Below are 19,279 nucleotides of genomic sequence, written 5' to 3' on the forward strand. Positions count from 1 at the left end.
TAACTTATAATGGGAATAATAATAATCCGACATTTTAAAATATTTACTTAAATTAGCTCTGAATATAATATATTATAAATATAATAAGTATTGGTGGTTAGATGCAGCAATAATTTTCCAAAACTATACTTCAAAAATATGTATACATATATATTAAAAAAAATTGACGGAGACATACATATTATATACGCGGTGAGACACTCTGTATATTTATAATAATAATATATTATATTTAATAACCGCTGAACTCTTTATAATTTGTTTAATGTAATTTTTTTATGTTATTAATTTTATGACGACATTGCTTATCGTCTATCGGTCTATTATTCCTATTTCTTTTTATTATTTAAATGAATACCAATAACAATATATTATTATAATATTCACAAAAAAATATACAAAAAATTCCGAGAATATCGTTTGAACTCTGTACTCGTAAGATTTAATATAAATAATTTATATTGTGCAATGTGTACGTAACACTAATATTATGTACGCTGACAGTTATTAAAAAATATATATTTTTTTTTATAATATGTAAATGTCAACGTTTTTTCTTATAATCAAAATAATAATAAAATATAGTCAAAATGTTTTTGTTGAATTTTCAAACAAAGATCTTTAAAGTTATATAATTCTGGCTACGTTATTTCTGAATTTTTTGCTCGAGTAATATAATTAATAATTAGCTTATAATTAAATTATTTTGAATATTATATACTAAAGTTTGTTTGCAAAATAGCTTGTATAGTAGCTAAATTATGAGAAATCTTTATTTATACAATTTTGAGTGATATTTAAACAATTTAATTATTAAAATATTAATTATAATTAAAAAAAAAAACCAATTCGTAAAGTTCAAATACTTTGTATAAATTTCTTTGTTGTGATTTAGTATTTGATAGGTGTGCTTATTATTTAAAAATATGACTTAGACCAATATTAAATCTCTGGTATAATATTTATATAATAATAGCCAACTAAAACTCAGTTAAATGTTTTGTATTTATTTTAATATATATTCATAACAAATACATTTTTAGCTTTATTTGGTCATTTCTATTCATTATCTCGTCCAGTGTTGATTACGATACATAAACATATTTAAAAAAATCATCCGCTAAACAATTTACAGTATAAAAGTTGATCCTCTTTAAAAAAAAGAAATTTGTATCACCACAAGACACTTTAAATGGTATAAAAGTTCTAAATGATTTAAAATACTGGCTTTAAATATCTTTAAAAATTTCAAAAATCATATAGGATAATTTTATTATTAAAAAAAAAGAGGAGGTGGTAAATATATTAGATAAATCCTCATTCAGCTTGTATAATATTAACAGTGATATAATAATAATTTTATCTTCAGACCTTCCAAACAACGTTTGCGTTTGTGTTTTGTTTTTTTGGTTAGGTTAGAATAATATAGTCATGTAGGTACCTATTATTCATTTTTATCCATTAAATATTAAAATATTAACTTCAAAGCGTCGTGGTCGTCATAACGATTATATTATATCTAATTTAATTCGTTCGGACTTTACGGAGATCACAACCACACTAATATTTTCAGTCTCTTCAGATCGTTAACTCGTCCTTTTTTATATTACTATTATTATTATAACTATTAAGTACTTATGTAGTTATATGTATTATTAACGTCGTTGTTTATTGTGAGTAAAACTCCAAAGAGCATCATAGAATTTCATATAAATAATACGTCTTCGTTGATGAGTATGAAGATGGAAGTGGGGGTCAGCGAGTCACTGTTATTAAGAACTGGGCGATCTCCTACATATTATATGTATAGTATATAATTTAATATTTTATAGCTATATAACAATTTTCGGTAACGTAATAATAAATACCTATAGGTACCCAAATACTGCGGACAGCTTATCGAATTTTTTTTATCTTCAAAACCCTTCGATTCGACAAATAATAATAAGGACGTGTATAGTTGTGTATATAGTATGTAAGTATGACCCGAATTTCCAGACTTTTCCACGTCACCACACCATATATTATAACATATATATACGATATACATATATGTATTACGAAAATCCCTAGGGCTTGTAGTGGTATACATAAATATATATGTGCGAGTAGTGTGCAAGCGTGCTATATTCGTACTATACTTGTACTCGATACCCCTACACATACACACACACACGCATATATATATATATTACCTATATGTATTTATATACACTATTATTATGTGCGAGGGGTGCAGAATATTATATATTATGCTCTGGATCGTTGTCGTTGTCGTCGTCGGTCGTCATACACGTATAATACGAACACGTGTAATGAGTATAGTTACTGCACCCTCCGTCGATCATTCCCAATCCCCTCCGGCACCGTCGCGTGTGTTATGATATATATAGAAAATAGGGGCGGTACGATTTTTAACCATATTAGCTCGCCTCGTGGTTTTACCGCCGTCGTCCTACTCTTACCCCACGGCGTTTCCGTCGCTGTGGTCGTAGCAGTTTGGCCGCGTATTATTATATTAATATTTTATACATATACATATAAATAATAAATATATATATATACATATGAACTTGCCGTGCATATACGAGTGCATCTTATCTACTTTATACGTTGTGTACGTAGGATAGGTATATATTATATAAAAAAAAATATAATTATACCACGATTTTTGTATTTCATGTCGACTGTTTTTATATATACATATTATAGTAGGCGCGTTAATATTAGGATACTTTCCAATTTTAATACCTTTGAGATTTTTTTCTCCATTGAATGATTGGGCTATGTTCCCTGTTCAGCATTTTTTTATGGTAAGCGGTGTGCTAAACTTTACACGTATATAACTTTATCTTTTTTTTATTAGTATTTTCTAGTTATTCTCAAAATTATAATAATAGAAACTTGATTTTTTCCCGATTAATTGTATACTTAATTTGTGTTTGTAAAAATGTGTTTGGTACAAATTTTGGGTTTGGGTATTAGGTTTTACTATTTTTAAACTTTTTATTTATAAGCATAAAACATGATTGTTTTTAAATTTTATAAGACTAGACATTTTTATTTATTGCTTAATTTTTATGGATTTTGAATTGAATATCACAACAAATTATTACCCTATGCCTATATGAGCATCGGAGTGAGCAAGTATTTCATACCTTCACCTTTTATGCATATCCTATATGGCTGTTATTTATATTTCTCTTGATAAAATATAACTGTTGACACTTGATGTCTTTAATACAAAATTAATTTTACAATAGGTATAATTTATATTTTATCGAAAATATATCAAAAATATTCTGTCTATATTTTTAGTTTTTGCACACAACTTGTTTTGAAACTATACGAGGGACGAAAATTCAAAATATAATCTCCTCCAGACGATCGCCCAAAGCCGCAGTTCTCGGTTGTTGACACAAAATAAACCTCAAATATTGTCACACTTCACCGCCGTTATAATTTTTTTTTCATTTTTTTCATTTTAAGATTAATTCATTTTTTACCGACCGTGTTCGCAAAGAAAATTAAAAACACAAAATGTTCTAATTAAAAGTTTTCCCGAACAACTAATGCTTTTCTTGGTTGTTCAGTTCCCCGGAAATTCATCAAAATTTGAAAAGCCGCCAATCTATGTTGGTATAACAAATATAACTTTAATAATTGATTAATAGCTATTTTAAATAAATAATTAGACGTAAAGAAAAAATATACAGTCAAGTAGAGAGAAGTAGTTAATTTTTTTTTTAAATAAAATTATTTTTGTGGTTTACACAAATCGAAAACAATTAAATGTCATTATCCGTAAATTGTATTTTATCTTTTTACAGAAAAATAAGATTTATGCTTCAAATTAAAATTTTTCATTCTTACTCATTATACAAGTATACTAAATGCTAATTTGTATACACAAATTAATTAATCTAGTATAGTATATACATTCAAAGGAAATTTAAAAAAAAATATTTTTAAACAAGTATATGTTGTAATTATTATTTTAATATATTTTAATATACTAACTATGAAAAAATATTATCTTCACTGTTTTTAAAGATAATTTGAAAATTTTTCACAATAAGTGTGATTTAATATATATCTTTGAATTATTTTTTTAATGTTAAATATCCAATTAACATACATATATTTTATTACACTTATAATATTCATTAACCATCATATTATTATACATTTTTTTTTACATGTTTAATATGAAAAGGTCGGACAGGATACAGTCATCGGGTGTTGGGCACTCGACTCGCTTCGTTGTTTACATCGACGCAGGATAGTGGTGTGTTGTGATATTAAATTTAAAAGCAATTTTTCCACGTTTTGTCTCGGTAGTTCTCATTTGCGCTTAAAGAAACCTTTGAATTTTTTTATAAATTAGATCACTGATTTGTTTCTATAAAATATGTATCTGCTTGTATAAAATAGATCAGAATATAGTATTTGCATTTTTATAAAATTGAATTTATTATTTTCAATAAATATAATTCATGACTTCGTTCATAGAAATTAACATTCAAATATATTTGTAATTATTTTTCTTAAACAACTTTATTGAATTAATTTTGTGTTATACTTAATAATAAAAACTTAAAAATATTTACCTTAGATTAAATTTAAATTATTATTATTTATTTTTAATTCTATAAATTGAGATACTTTGTTATTTTTTTATAAATAATAATTATAAAACTTGGAACTTAATTACCAGATAGAATACAAATTAATTACTAGTTATGCACATTGTTTAACTATTCATTTATTCAGCGAACCATTCTTAGTTAATAAATCATAAAGATAACCTAAAATATTTTCAATAATTACAGGTATTGAACACAGAACATAACTTACTTTTAAGTTTACTTATATAATAATATGTCCTAATTAATAACTTCTATATTTTTATAAATAATATACATAAATTAGAAATAGATTATAGGTATAAATTCTTGAATACATTTTTGTTTACAGACTTAAGGCCTAAAGGCAGAGGACGTCCTCAAAGGATATTGTTAGGATTTTGGCCAGAAGATCACATTCAAAATGTAATCAGGACTGTTGTGTTTAGAGACGCACAAAACATCAAAGAAGAAGCATTACACCTTTACCCAAGAATACCGGTAAGAAAATAAAAATGTATATATTTCTTTAATTTAATTAAAACCGTAATATTTAACCATAGTTGTCAGGTACCTACATAAAGGGGGTAATTTAAACGTGAAAAAAATCTGTCTGCCGTACTATATAATATAAATTCATAAGTTCTAACTATTGAAAACAAATATTTTGTTATTACTTCTTGGAATTAAATAAATATTCACATATAATTATAGTATTCTTTAAATTTAAATATTTTTAAGTACAATAAAATATAAATTATGTGTACAGTTTGTACGTATTCTTTAATTTAATAAATATTGACAAATTACCATTATTAAATTTTAATCAAGGACGTTTCGCAAAGCTTATAATTTATGATTCAACGATAATGGCATATATAATAATAAATGTACTATACAATACGTCACAAAAAAGAACTGAAAAACATAATTGTTATATTACTTATTTATTTTGCCATTATTTGTAATCAAAAATAAATTTCATCAGTTGCGTGTTTGAAATAGTATTCCATTGAGTCGTTTTTTTATATTTATGTATTTTATTCTGTATATAATTGTATAAAATATATATATAGGTACATGATCTAAAGCCTAATTTAAATATAATTAAAAATATACGGAATTAAAAAATTATGTACAAATAATTATACAATATGTGAATCCAAGAGGGGAGAAAGTCGTTTAGTGAACCGCGGTCCCTCCTGTGGTTTGTGGAAAAACTTTTTCAAATTAATAATGCATTCGAATTTTGATAGTTACTAGCAAAACAATTCTCATCGTACGTATTGTAACAATGAGTAGTCAGTGAAACTATCTAAACTCTATATTATTATTCATTGCCTATCTAATAAATGTGTAATATATAAAACTTGAATGGAACGTTAAAATATTGAAATGACTATTTATTTAATTTCACTGCAATAGATACGCCTACATATACAGATGTAAACATATTGTAATAAATGTATTTTTTTAAATTAATATGTGGATATTTAGGGATGCTTAGGATTTTATGATAAGGCGACCAGGGGTTGAGATGGGATTTTCTGAGATTGTACCCACTTACCGCGAACGTTTAAGCACGCTTATGCGTATACCATTGACATTTAATTTTTTTAAGCAAATGGAACGTTTCAACATCACGAAAGATTATGCGTCGTCATATTATAAAATAATAAGTATTAAGTCATCACTCGTGAATTACGTTATCAGAGTTAAAAGTTATAAGAGTAGCTTATCTCCGATAAATGTTTCATATTATTTTTATAACAGTATAGATACTAGTTATAATTTGTAGGTATGTGAGTACCTAATACCTATGTATTGTATAACAAAAACCTACTATTTAAGTCTTATAACTCAACATTTTAATTTACCAAATCATACAATTGCATGATTTTTTTTTCGATCAATTTTTTGTTTTCCAAGAAGCAATATATAATTCTATTTACTAAACAATATTCAACTTGAAAAATAAAAAATAATATACATATGCTCCAATAAAAAGCCTATTTATAGTTTTATAATATTTTTGTTACACAAAAATATTCACTAGGGTTTAGATACTCAATAAGGCAATAATATAGTTTTTCAATTGAGTAACATGTTTTATTTTTTAATAATTTTATTTAACCGAAATAGTACCAACAATTTTTCTTCTAAATACCGACTTTACATTTTATTTTATCTCATCTATACCTATTTCAGTAAAATGTTATTCTAGTTCACTGTTTTATGGGTTTCATAATTACCAATTAATGTCTAATGTCTGACAACAAAACTGGGATATAAATTAATATTTAATGATGACATTAAAATATTAAACGCATTGAACATTAGCTATCGTCGTAACGTATTATGTAGGTACAGTGTTAGTATTTAATAATAATTGTGTTTAGATTAAAAAAAAAAAATACAACAAATTTAAGCTGACAAATAAAACTCTTTTAACAAAGAATTTTATATAAAAAATGTAATTAAAAAAAAAAAAATACTCAACAAACAGTTGAATTTTTACGTAAATACCTGTTTTAATTTAAATTCGCCTATTGTACATTAAAAATTTAGATCGAGATTAAAACATTTTTTGTCATTATTTTTATTACTTATTAATTATACTTATTTTCCATTAAAGTAATGTCTTAAATAGTAAGGCCAATAATAATTTATTATTCAATCCAATTTGTCTTTTAAAAGTATATGGCAAGAGTAAATTAATTTAAATTTATGCAAATTAAAAAAATAAATAAAAACAAAACCATTTTTAATTTAAAATAATATTTTATAAAAGATTTATTTTTTCCTCCGTGAAACTTATATAATAACAATACCGATATTTTATGTTTATATAGTGTTTATCCGACCCAATGTCTGGTGGTCACTATGGTAACAACGCGGTTCAGTCGGTTGAAGGTCCTGTGTCGCCAAACTCTGCCGCGGCCGCTGTGGCTGCTGTCGCGCAGGGTATACGGCAGCAAATGATGGCCGCCGCCGGACATAACATCTCTCCTTCATCGGGTGTTGACGCGTTCGCCCTACTCGCCTCTTCGCACCTACCCAGTCCGGCTGACATGTCACCCAATTCGTCTCCACCCGATTCACCGTTAGTTTCCAACAACAACGTCGAGGTAAGAACAACAAAAACAATAATAATAATAATAATAATAACAACAATAATAATAACAAAACAACATACCTGCAGTAGTGGGTTTTCGGAAAGGATATTTTAATATCTCAATAGTAATAGTAATAATGTAGAATTACTTCTTATTTTACCCACAATCAACTTCCTTCTCTATCGCGAGTCACATCACTTCGTGCACCTACGCGATGATAACCCCACTCCCATTACCTATACTCAAAACCGATACTCCCTGCACGGCCTGAGTAAACTGTATTTTTGTATTTCTATATAATACAATATATCCTTATGAGGATATCGCACTCGCATGTGTTACACACGGACGACATAGACAAAACACGTTTACGCAGTCTGAGTAGAACTCACTCAATTTCGGTTCTAGAGTAAATATACCTATGACAAAATTAAAATATGACAATATTTTGGGGGGCGTGATGATTTTTTTTTAAAAAATGTAAATTTTGATAAGTTAAAGATTATTTAAAAATGTTGACATTATCGCTAATTCTAAACGATTATAATGAACGTTATATTGGGAACAATGGAAAAAACTCAGCGTGTAGCCCTCCGAAATATTATCATCTTTTAATTTTACAGTAGGTATATTTACTCTAGAATCAAAATTGAGCGAGTTCTATACTCAGACTGCACAAACACGTTTTGTCTATGTCGTACGTGAGTAAGACGGAAAAAGCACATGCGAGTGCGACGTCCTCTTATAGACTCCTATAAATAGGATTTTTATAGCTGTTAACTTGCATTTTTTAACATAATTATATTTTTTTTACCACGTATAAGTTATTACTTATGTGGTGTTTGGTGTGAATATTCCAATAAACAAATAAATAACGTGTCACGTTTTTATTTAACTATTTATTTTTCAAACAGGTGAGCCTTAGCGGTTACAAGCGATCCATCGACCACTCCAACCAAGATAACGTGTTCGTCGAAGACATTGATGAGCTCGTGAAGAACAGCCATTGTACTGGAGGCTCGTCAATGGGCAACAACATCGATCAGCAGCCGTTGCCGTTAGTCATCGAGCAACGGACTGAATAAAAAATAACACCTACACACAGACTGAGATAAACTATAGCGAACAAATCCAATAATACTGATGTATTAAAGACTTTGTGGTCATGTGAGTTGGTCGTCGATTAAAAATCAACAAAACTAAACAAAAAAAAAAAAAATTAAATAAAACAAAAAAATAAACTATTGTAAATTTAAAGCATAGACTTATATTATTATCGATTGGCAGTCCTAGCATTTATTTTTAATAGATATTATATTTATTATTTTAAATTTCGCACTATGTAATCGTTAAAATATTCGCAATTACGTCATTCGATTTCTGTATATACAATATAAAAAAGTATAACATATATTTTATTTTGAAATGTCAGCGGTTTGAAAACAAAACTCACAAATATTTATTGAAGATAATATATTATTGTAATATACGGTTTTTTTAAATGATTTAAAAAAAAAAAAAAACATTATAGTCAAAATAACTATGACTATAAACTATTACTCGCGTATCACGTGAATCAACAAGTAGTTTTTTTATTACATATTTGTATATTATATAATATAATATATTTATTCGTATACTATTATTTATGACATTATATATGTGGGCAATGAGCACCAATGTATAAAATATATTACGTAAAATGTATATTATATATATATACATATATATATATATATGATAGGTGTGTATATATTGTTTGATATGTGTCAATATACTATGTCTGACGGACAATAAAATGTGTTATTAATAATTAACAGTAGGTTGTAAAAAAAAAAAAATTAAAAATATTTAAAAAAAAAACTTATAAACAGTAATGCTTGTAAAATATGACGTGCGGTTGCCATGATAATTATTAATATTATGTAAGAGTAGTTTTTGGAGTATCGAAAAAACAATTTAATACATACTTTTTAAGGCAAGATTGTATTGGTTACCTGTTCCTAGCACGTAAATATCTATTGTAAATCATTTATTGAAAGACAAACATTCTCAACGGACTAGGCCAGTAAAATATATTTCATGTTCTTATTTCCTTATTATTATTATTATTATTTTTTTTTTTTTTAGTTTTAGATTAATTTATTTACACACACTTTTGTTAGCATAAGCTTGTTGTATGCATAACTCTCATATTATACATTTTGATTAATTATGTATTGTTTATAATTGTATTCATTAAAATATTATTATTATTATTATTATTATTATTAATAATGGACTTAAAAAAAATTGTACTTGTTTTAGACTACACAAATAAATAATATTGTAATACTCCGACGTGTATATTATTAATAGAAAAAAGGTAATACTTTTTCTTTTGTTGTATATTTTTTAAAAAAATAAACCTTGCTACATTACATACTCAACGTGTTATTCTCATTATTTATTTATAGAAATTATTTTATTATTTTATTAATTCTTGGCATCAGACAAACAAAAAAATTAAAAATAAATAATAAATAACGTAAAAAAATATATTATCCAATTAATGTACATAAAATACAACTTATAAAAGAAAATATTTTTGTTATATAGTCAAATTAAAATAATAGACCATCATTAATTATTATCATATAATGTATAATATTATGTAATATATATTAAAATATTTTTGATATTAACAGTATTATAATAGTATTTTTAAACAAATACTTTCAGCATTAGTGTAATAATAAACAGATAAAAAAATGTTGTTGATACCATACAAATTATTATTAAAATATTAAATTAATAATAATAAAAAAATTAGACATTGATTTATGTTATATAAGTAGAACGCTAAGAGTATAAAAATATAACATTATGTTTAATACGTCTCTATGTCATTCTGATCATGTAAATTTGACATAAATATGTCTATATGCAGTAAGTTTATTCAATATTCATCATTAGAAATTATTTTGTCCTGAAAATAAATATTTAACAAGTATTTTTCACGTAAATATTTTCTTGCTAAAATACATCAAAATCTGTCTTATTGCGATTTAAACATATTAATTATAATAAACACCAACATCGATAAACACAACTTTAAGTTGCAATTTCACTGTAATGTATAAACGATAGGTATATAATAAATTTACATGACACATATATTGTAAAGTATATAAACAAAGAGTTCATTTAAGTAATAATAATCGTTTTTTATTAGAAAAATAAAATAAATATATCTACAACACAGGTGCTCAGTGCTCACGTTTTTTAAATATTATTCTGATTTCTGACTAAATTTTTAAATCGTATTTGCCTATAAATATTATTATTATTTATTATTTAATAATTAATTAATTAACCAACTATGCAGCTATACGACGGCCTAAAGCTATAGATATAGGTATTATCTTTAAAATATTACTTTAGGCAAAATACATAATATTAATCTTATACACATTATTAATAAACATAATATATTGTGTATAGTGCGTATACTTTGTAGTCTTATAGATAAAATATTATTTAATCTGCCTATATGTTACTTTTAATCCCGAGCTTGTTTAAACAAAATGTTTATTGTAATGTAAATTAATATCATTATGAGTAAACTAACGCTATGAATACTGTAATATTATTATGAAATTGTCAACGTGACCTCCAAAATAAATAGCATAATAACACAACATTATATTTATATACATGTATGTGTACTATAAAGTGTAAATGTACATATTATTATAATATTTATAAATATATATATATATATATGTGTGTGTAGTTTGTGAAGATTAATCAATTCGTTATTTAAGTTATCATCAACTGCACATTTCACTGCGATCGTTGTCTATCAAGGACTAAATTTTAATGATAATAATTTTGTCCATGATTTTAATATTCGATAATAAGAATATTACAATAAGAAATATAATTGTGCTTGCTGAGACCAATAACGATTGGAAACACGTGTACCTAAATGGCTTAACAGTAAGTATACCAACTATCGATTTATTTTTTTAAAACAATGGACATTATAATAATAATACGATGTTATATTTGCACTATACAATCATAATATTCATTTAATTGAGTTTTACTCGCCACATTCTCTTAAACATTATAGGTATAGGTACCCCACTACAGCAGTGGTCTAGCTAGAATCTGAGAGGTCTACAACTCTTACTGAAATTTGGGGAAAATTTTAAAATGCATTCAGTGCTTACTGTTTAAATGGACGTATTACGTAAAAAGTAAACCACTTATACTCTATATTAAAACATTTAAAACTGTAATTTGTACCTCCCAAAGCAAAATCCCGGCTATGCCACTGCCATATTAGATTAGGTATATATTATAGTACGTCTAACTGTAGTAAGTACTTACTCGTAATTCGTATATACTTATGTATAAATTGTATAAATATATTCATATAATGTTTACACGTATACGCGTAAATAACTTTTGCAGCGTGCGGTGTATACCAAGTAAAACAGGCCTAAACGGGTCTTATTTTGATGTGCTTTTTTACATATTTTGCCTAAATCTAAAAATAAAAATTCGTTTGTGTAGGTACTTATATTCTTACTTGGTGGGGGTAAGGTGTGCATCAAATCACTCATGCGGTTACTAAATAAAAACCTTCAAAATGGTACCTAACACTTTTCGTACAGCAATAATATAATAGGTAATATATAGTTATGACTATAATACCTATAAGTATTACCGATGTCCTCCATCACACACACATACACACACATATATTATTAGAGGTGAATATAGGATTCTTTTATAGGGGATGCTAATAAATTATTATTTTACACATTTATTAGACACAAAAATGAAAATAAAATTATATAATTGAACAAAAATAAATAGGACGATAGCACGCATCAAGGAAGATGAACACCTCCTGCTAGATCCACTCCTGTATATGTGCACAACATGATGTTTTTAATATTTATAGATATATAGGTAGATACATAATACCTAGTTAATACTAATAATATTATTATTATTAATCAAATATTCAAATTATACACAGCGCTGACCGATGCAAATCATGTGAATCATTGGTAAGTACGAATTGTTAAAAAAAATAAATTCAAAGTAAGAAAGTGTAATATATTGTATATATAATAAATAGCCGATATGCATTTTAATCAATTTATATTCGTCTACTCGTATAACAGAATTGGTCTTTCACTTATACTATAATATTAATCTTAATTCTATATCGCACGGTGGAGGGTCTATGAAACTAGTACCTATACGCAAGTTTAAATACAAAATCATGAACCTCATAATTTATATACTAGTTTTATAGTTTATATACTTTGTAGCCAAAAACACGAACAGAATACATACCGTACAAATATTATATTTCATATATTACATAACTAATAGTAATACTAATAATAATAACTTGTCAACACAATTACACAATAATAATGCATAATAATAGATAGATGTATATATTATACATGCATAAGGGTAAGCATTATGATGAAAACATATACTGGTATTGCATTCCCATAGTATTACAATTATACAAACCAGTTAATAATAATAATATGGATAATAGTGGGCTCGGTCATTATCAATTTTATATATAAAATAAATAAAGGTACCTATAGTATAAGTAAATATAATGCACACGCGGGCACACAGCTCTACTACAACAGTAGGTACTAAATATACTATAAACTAACATAAAACAAATAATATTATATGTTGTACTATGCGCGTCTGTGTACAATTTGTTAACTTAAATATTAAATTCATGAACCATAATTTTATTCTATTCCAACCTTGGAAATAATGATACATTATAATATAAAACATGCAGTTAAAGCATTTTACATGCCCCGAAACAAATTGAAAAACACAATTGAAAGTTAACTAAAATATAAATATTTAACAAAAAAAAAAAACATTAATTATACTAAAATTCCTATATGGCTATATATTATAATATACCTATCATTTATACGTATGTAATATTTAATATTATACAACCTATATATTATTATAATCATAATATGTGAAATAGCAAAATACACATTTATATTTATTATATATATACTTACGTACAAATTAATATACGTATATGATAATAGTCGTTATTATATATTGCGCTACTAGGTATACTTTTAAAATACATTATTAAAACTACCTATGACGAGTCATTATATAAGTCCGTGGAAACTTTTTTTCATACCTTCCTACATCATCTATATGCTGGTTCTTTTATCAAACAACACTCATTATATTGTTTCAAAACTAACAACGTAGTATTTTGAAAATATTTCTTTTATTTTAAGGCGCTTTATATTCGACAACGTTATTTTAAAAAAAAAAAATGTATTTTTATCATTTAAAAGCAGCATATTTTTTCTGAGTCAATATTAATATAGAAAAAATTTGAATTTTAGACAAGTAATAAGTATATGATTATTGATTTCCAACAATATTGCATTAATTATATTAATATATTATCACATTTAATTATTATTATAACATGCAATATCTACCATATTGTATCAACTTATAACTCAAAATTCAATAATATCTTTCCATAAATACCGTATAACAGTAAAAATAGATTCTTAGTATAAATAGATAATTTATTAAAAAAATCAAAAACATCATTGAGTAAAGGATAAACGATAATTGTGGTGCAGTATTATTAAAGTTAGAAGAGACTAAATGATATGATACATACTACGCCATGTCGCCATGATAGTTTAACGAAAAATGTTATAGAAGGTGACGTAGAAGCTTATATTGGAAGAGGAATGCCAAGGATGGAATACATGAAACAAATCATGATAGGCATGGGATAGGATAGCTACAGAGAACTAAAGGAATTAGGTTACAATGGAGAAGCATGGATAACTTCAGTAAACTAATCAAACGATTGAAGACGCAAAGAAGAAATCATTGCATATATTAAAATCCATAATAATCTAATAAACGTAAACATTTTAAGTTCCACGAATGATGTTTTTAAATTATAACAAATTAATTAACATTGTTATATTTATCGTTTTAATAAGTATAATTTTGTTCAAATTTGAATTTAAAATGTCTATAAAAAATAATTGCCTTTTTATATTTTATGGTTTCTGTATATGAACTGCTTTACATGAATCTTCCATTTAATTTTCAAAACTTGAATATATTATCGAAAGTTTTTATGAATTTCTAACTTTACCTATAAAATAGTTTTCATTTTTTGCAAATTTGACGAAATTCGTCAAAATTCTAATTTTAAATGTATGTTATAAAATTGATGACCTATGTGTATTTTTAATATTTTTATACAGACACATAGGAACTATAGTGAATAATTTTAACTAAATTTATAGAAAAAAAATTTTAAAATGTTGAAAAGGTACTTATAGGTTATCGCGACTACCTTTCTTTACGCGGCATAATTTAAAGAAATGAATTAAAAGTTATTAAAACTATTAAAAAACTAGGAATAAAAATAATTAACTCGAGGAGGAAAATGGTTCAGTCATGCATTTTAAAATTTTAAAATGCCTATATATAGATTATATCGTGCTTTTGACACCACATGAATTCAACCAAATAACTGTTTACATTATGTTAACGAGCAGTACTTTTTTGTTGCACCATTTAAACCTTAAGGAATCCCCAAAACCTTCCGAAATTCTGTGTGTAAGCACCAGTTTGGGGATCGACAGAATTGTAAATGGGGCCAAAGGTTAATTGATTGAACCCAGCATTCTGTAGTGGTAGTCTATCTGCAGTATATATAACTACGCCAATAATTAAAATAAATAGTTGTACCTTGGTATATATTGTCTTTTATTGCTTGTATAAGTGTAGACGTAGTCCTATGTTAAACTAAAAATATTCCGTCGTTTCTCGGCTAATACCGAACAGTTATTTGATTAGGGAGTCGCAATAACCGATAAATACCTTGAAATTCAACAAAATATCAAAAATTGTTTGAGAAAAAATAATTATTTTACAGATGAATATCGAATGTTTAAATACACCATATTTGATGCTCATAAAAAATTAATTTGGCTTTCAGGTAGAATTATTTTTATACATATATGAGTTGTAAAACTTATAGAGAACCTTATATATTTTCAAATCTTAAATATATAAATAAGTTTTTATAGTTTTCTATAACTACAAAATAATTTGCTAATTTTTACGATTTTTATGAAATTTATCGAAATTCTAATTTTAAACGTATATAAAAAATATTGTAGTTTTAAATTGTCGATATTTTTTAATTGAGAAGTTAAAAATGTATGAGTAGCATTGTATTTAATTTTAAGCATTTCTACTTTTTACCCAGCGAATAATTTAGAAAAAAAAAGAAAAATTTTTTCTCATTTCTATAAATTGTTGATAAATAATCACTAGATTTTGAAAATTTGATCCTAAATAGAAAATAATATTGTAAACATTTAGTGAAATTTTCAAATATCTACGATTATTCATATACAATCAGTAAATGCATTTTGTTGAAAATTGGGTTTGCGGAAAAATTGCGGTTTTTCTTTATTTTTTTTTCCCGACTATAAAAAAAAGTAATGGATATTTTTTACTTATAACTTCCTCAAAATAAAGCTAGACCTAATTTTACTGTCCCAAAAGGTGATCATAGAAATATAAAATATAAGACATCATTGTAAAGTCAGTACATTCATCGTTATATTCAAAATCTAAAAAAATGGATGGTTTCATTCAAAATACTTAAAAACTACAATTATAGAAAATAGTGAAAATGTAATTGTGTCAAAAATATGTATCAAAAACCAACGTCAATAGTTTTTAAAGTAATGAGTATTCTTAAATCAAAGAATCAGTTTGAATCATTCTAATATTTCCTGAAGTTTGCTCTTGTAAAACATCTTGCTTTGAAACTTGTTCTCGTCAATAATCCAACACAAGTATAAATGTATAATAAAAATAAAATAAACCTTATTTAACATATACCTACTTAATACCTACAACATTTAAATTAGATATTAATTTAGCAGATGTAAATGTAAATCTATTTCGATTATCTAGATTCTAGATACAAGTAGCTTTTAAGTTGTAATGCTTACATTATTATTCACATAAATATAATGATCTACTCAACCACCGTCGTCCATAATATAAAATAGGTGGAGGCTGATGACATCGCGTAAATACGTAATAATAAATACGGAAATGCCACAAAATGCAAGTACTCGGGCTTGGCGTCCCCTCCCCCCACAACAAATTCAATAAAATGATATATTACTTGTTTGATGATTAATAGGTACTTGCAATTCATACATATAAAATAGCTACTAGGTACTTGTGCCTATATACCTAAAATAAATTAAATAAAAAAACATGCTTTTTAATCCGAGCCTATAAGATTTTTTCTTACGACATAGATAACATTATATATATTTCCTCGAATTGTCCTGCAACGTGATATAATAATCCACTCATTTTATTTTTAAAGAAAGCTTTTCTGTCCCTTTGGCTTGTGTAGTTGTGTATATAATATTATAGTTGGACTACTAAGGCTATTCCTCTAAAATACTTCCTGAATATTATCCTATTTAAATTGTTAATAATATTATGTATTAATATCGATTCATGAAAATACGAGATTTACTTTATCTCAATGTCATAAATGCCATTTTATTATACTTACTACGTGGGTCGTATATATGTAGTATGTGCAACGCGCCAATGCAGTACCGAGTATAGATAGGTACATTGTTATTTTCTCATCAAACAATATCCCTTGGGGTAGGTATCTACCTAATATTAACATAATTTTGCTATACTATAGTGCTGCTATAAAATCCTTTAAATTATATATTACTCACACAACATGATGAACTAAAACAATAATTATTAAACGAAATAGATGATCATAGACTTTATAAGGCACACAATCGCCTTTATAAAAATAATAATTTATAATTTGTAATATGTATGAAATGCATTCGTTTCATAAATCTTATTACGATTCTTATAATACTATGGGTACCTAACTATTATCATATTAGGCATCTAAATAGATATTTATGGTAAAAATTATGTTCTACATTCCTTTAATGAGACACACAAGTTTCAAGTATTTTCCTGAAAAACTACTTCTTAAAAGTATGATTTGAGTGGTCATGTTACAAATGTATAAAATATTATATATTAATACTATTCCAACTAGATAGTTTGATACATAGAATTAATATTGAGTAAAATTAATTTTATTTTTCAATAGTTTATGCCAATATAATATTATACCAGCTGAAAGTAAATAGGTATCACGTTACTTTCAATATTTTTAACACTTGTGCGTACTGTAACTTATTATGTTATATATTTTAGCTTACCTATATTAAAAACTAGTCAATACAAGTATAAGTATTGAAATTATTTCACTTTGGTTGTTAAAAATGAAATAACTAAAATGCCCTTATACTTCATAAATATGTATAGTAACATTACAACAAAATAATTATTATAAAGGTTAATGTTAAACACAGTAATCAACTAAAAAAAAACAACCAGTATTGATCTTCTTAGCTGCCTACCAGTCATGTCATTACTGAATAATAAGATTTCTATGATTACCATTATCTCGAGTCTAATCATACAAGATATTGAATGATACAAAAAAAGAGATTGAAATTCAAGACTATATTAAAGTATTAAAGTACAAGTCAATTGTTAAGTATACAATATAGACCAACAGAATATGGATCTATAAAATAGGTACCATAAAAGATTAAATATATTTGAACAATATACTATTCACTCTATAATTTTATTCACAAAAATTACTTTGCTAAGTAACTATCTTAATATCTTTAAATATGAATGGGATCGCCACTCACTTATGAAGAATTACTATTTAAAGTGTAAACCCCAAAATTTAAGCTTTTTCTTATGTGTATAAATCAATATATGTAAAATAATGCTGGGAAGTTAAATGATATTAGTACATATATAAATGTATGAGTATTTTGATAGAATTGGAGATTGACATTTGCATTTTCAACTTAGGTAACAATTTTGTTATTTTTAAAAGCACTGAAACTATCAGTTTAATTATGATCATCACCAACAGTAAACTAGGCACAAATGAAATAACTGGACATTTTTTAGATTTCATTTAAAATTATTTAGATCAAACAAATAATTTTCAAATCACTTAATTACCGCTAATCATTCTACAACTAATGTTACCATACTAATAAATGAAATGTAATAAATAAGTATTAATGATTAAACCAAAAAATAGCATTTTCAATTTTAAATAAACTTTAATATTGGCTAAACTCAGGATTTTATAATAAACATTATGAACAAACCAAATATGCAAATGTATATATTATGTACATAAAAAAAGAGTTATAGGTAGTTATATATAACTAACAGATTTAAAAATGTGATTTGTATAGACCGCTTATTGACATTAAAAAAAAAAAAAAAAATGTTTTATTACATTTATAACAGATTTTATCTATTTCAAAATGTAACATTAATTTCAATTTCATGTAAACTGTA

At 25.5% G+C, this 19,279-nt stretch overlaps 1 protein-coding gene across 1 annotated transcript in view; it reads left to right on the forward strand.

Annotated features, from left to right (window-relative positions):
• The window catches only part of LOC113559421 (protein bric-a-brac 1-like), a 40,131-nt gene extending 31,191 nt beyond the window's left edge, over window positions 1–8,940 (forward strand). Inside the window, exons 4-6 of the mRNA XM_026965232.1 lie at window positions 4,978–5,126; window positions 7,478–7,753; window positions 8,656–8,940. Of these exons, the coding sequence (XP_026821033.1) occupies window positions 4,978–5,126; window positions 7,478–7,753; window positions 8,656–8,826 (596 nt within the window). The 3' untranslated portion in view covers window positions 8,827–8,940. The remainder of the gene's footprint in view (window positions 1–4,977; window positions 5,127–7,477; window positions 7,754–8,655) is intronic.
• The last annotated feature ends 10,339 nt before the right edge of the window (window positions 8,941–19,279 follow it).

The sequence above is a fragment of the Rhopalosiphum maidis genome, chromosome 4 (genome assembly GCF_003676215.2).
Source record: "Rhopalosiphum maidis isolate BTI-1 chromosome 4, ASM367621v3, whole genome shotgun sequence".
NCBI lineage: Eukaryota > Metazoa > Arthropoda > Insecta > Hemiptera > Aphididae > Rhopalosiphum > Rhopalosiphum maidis.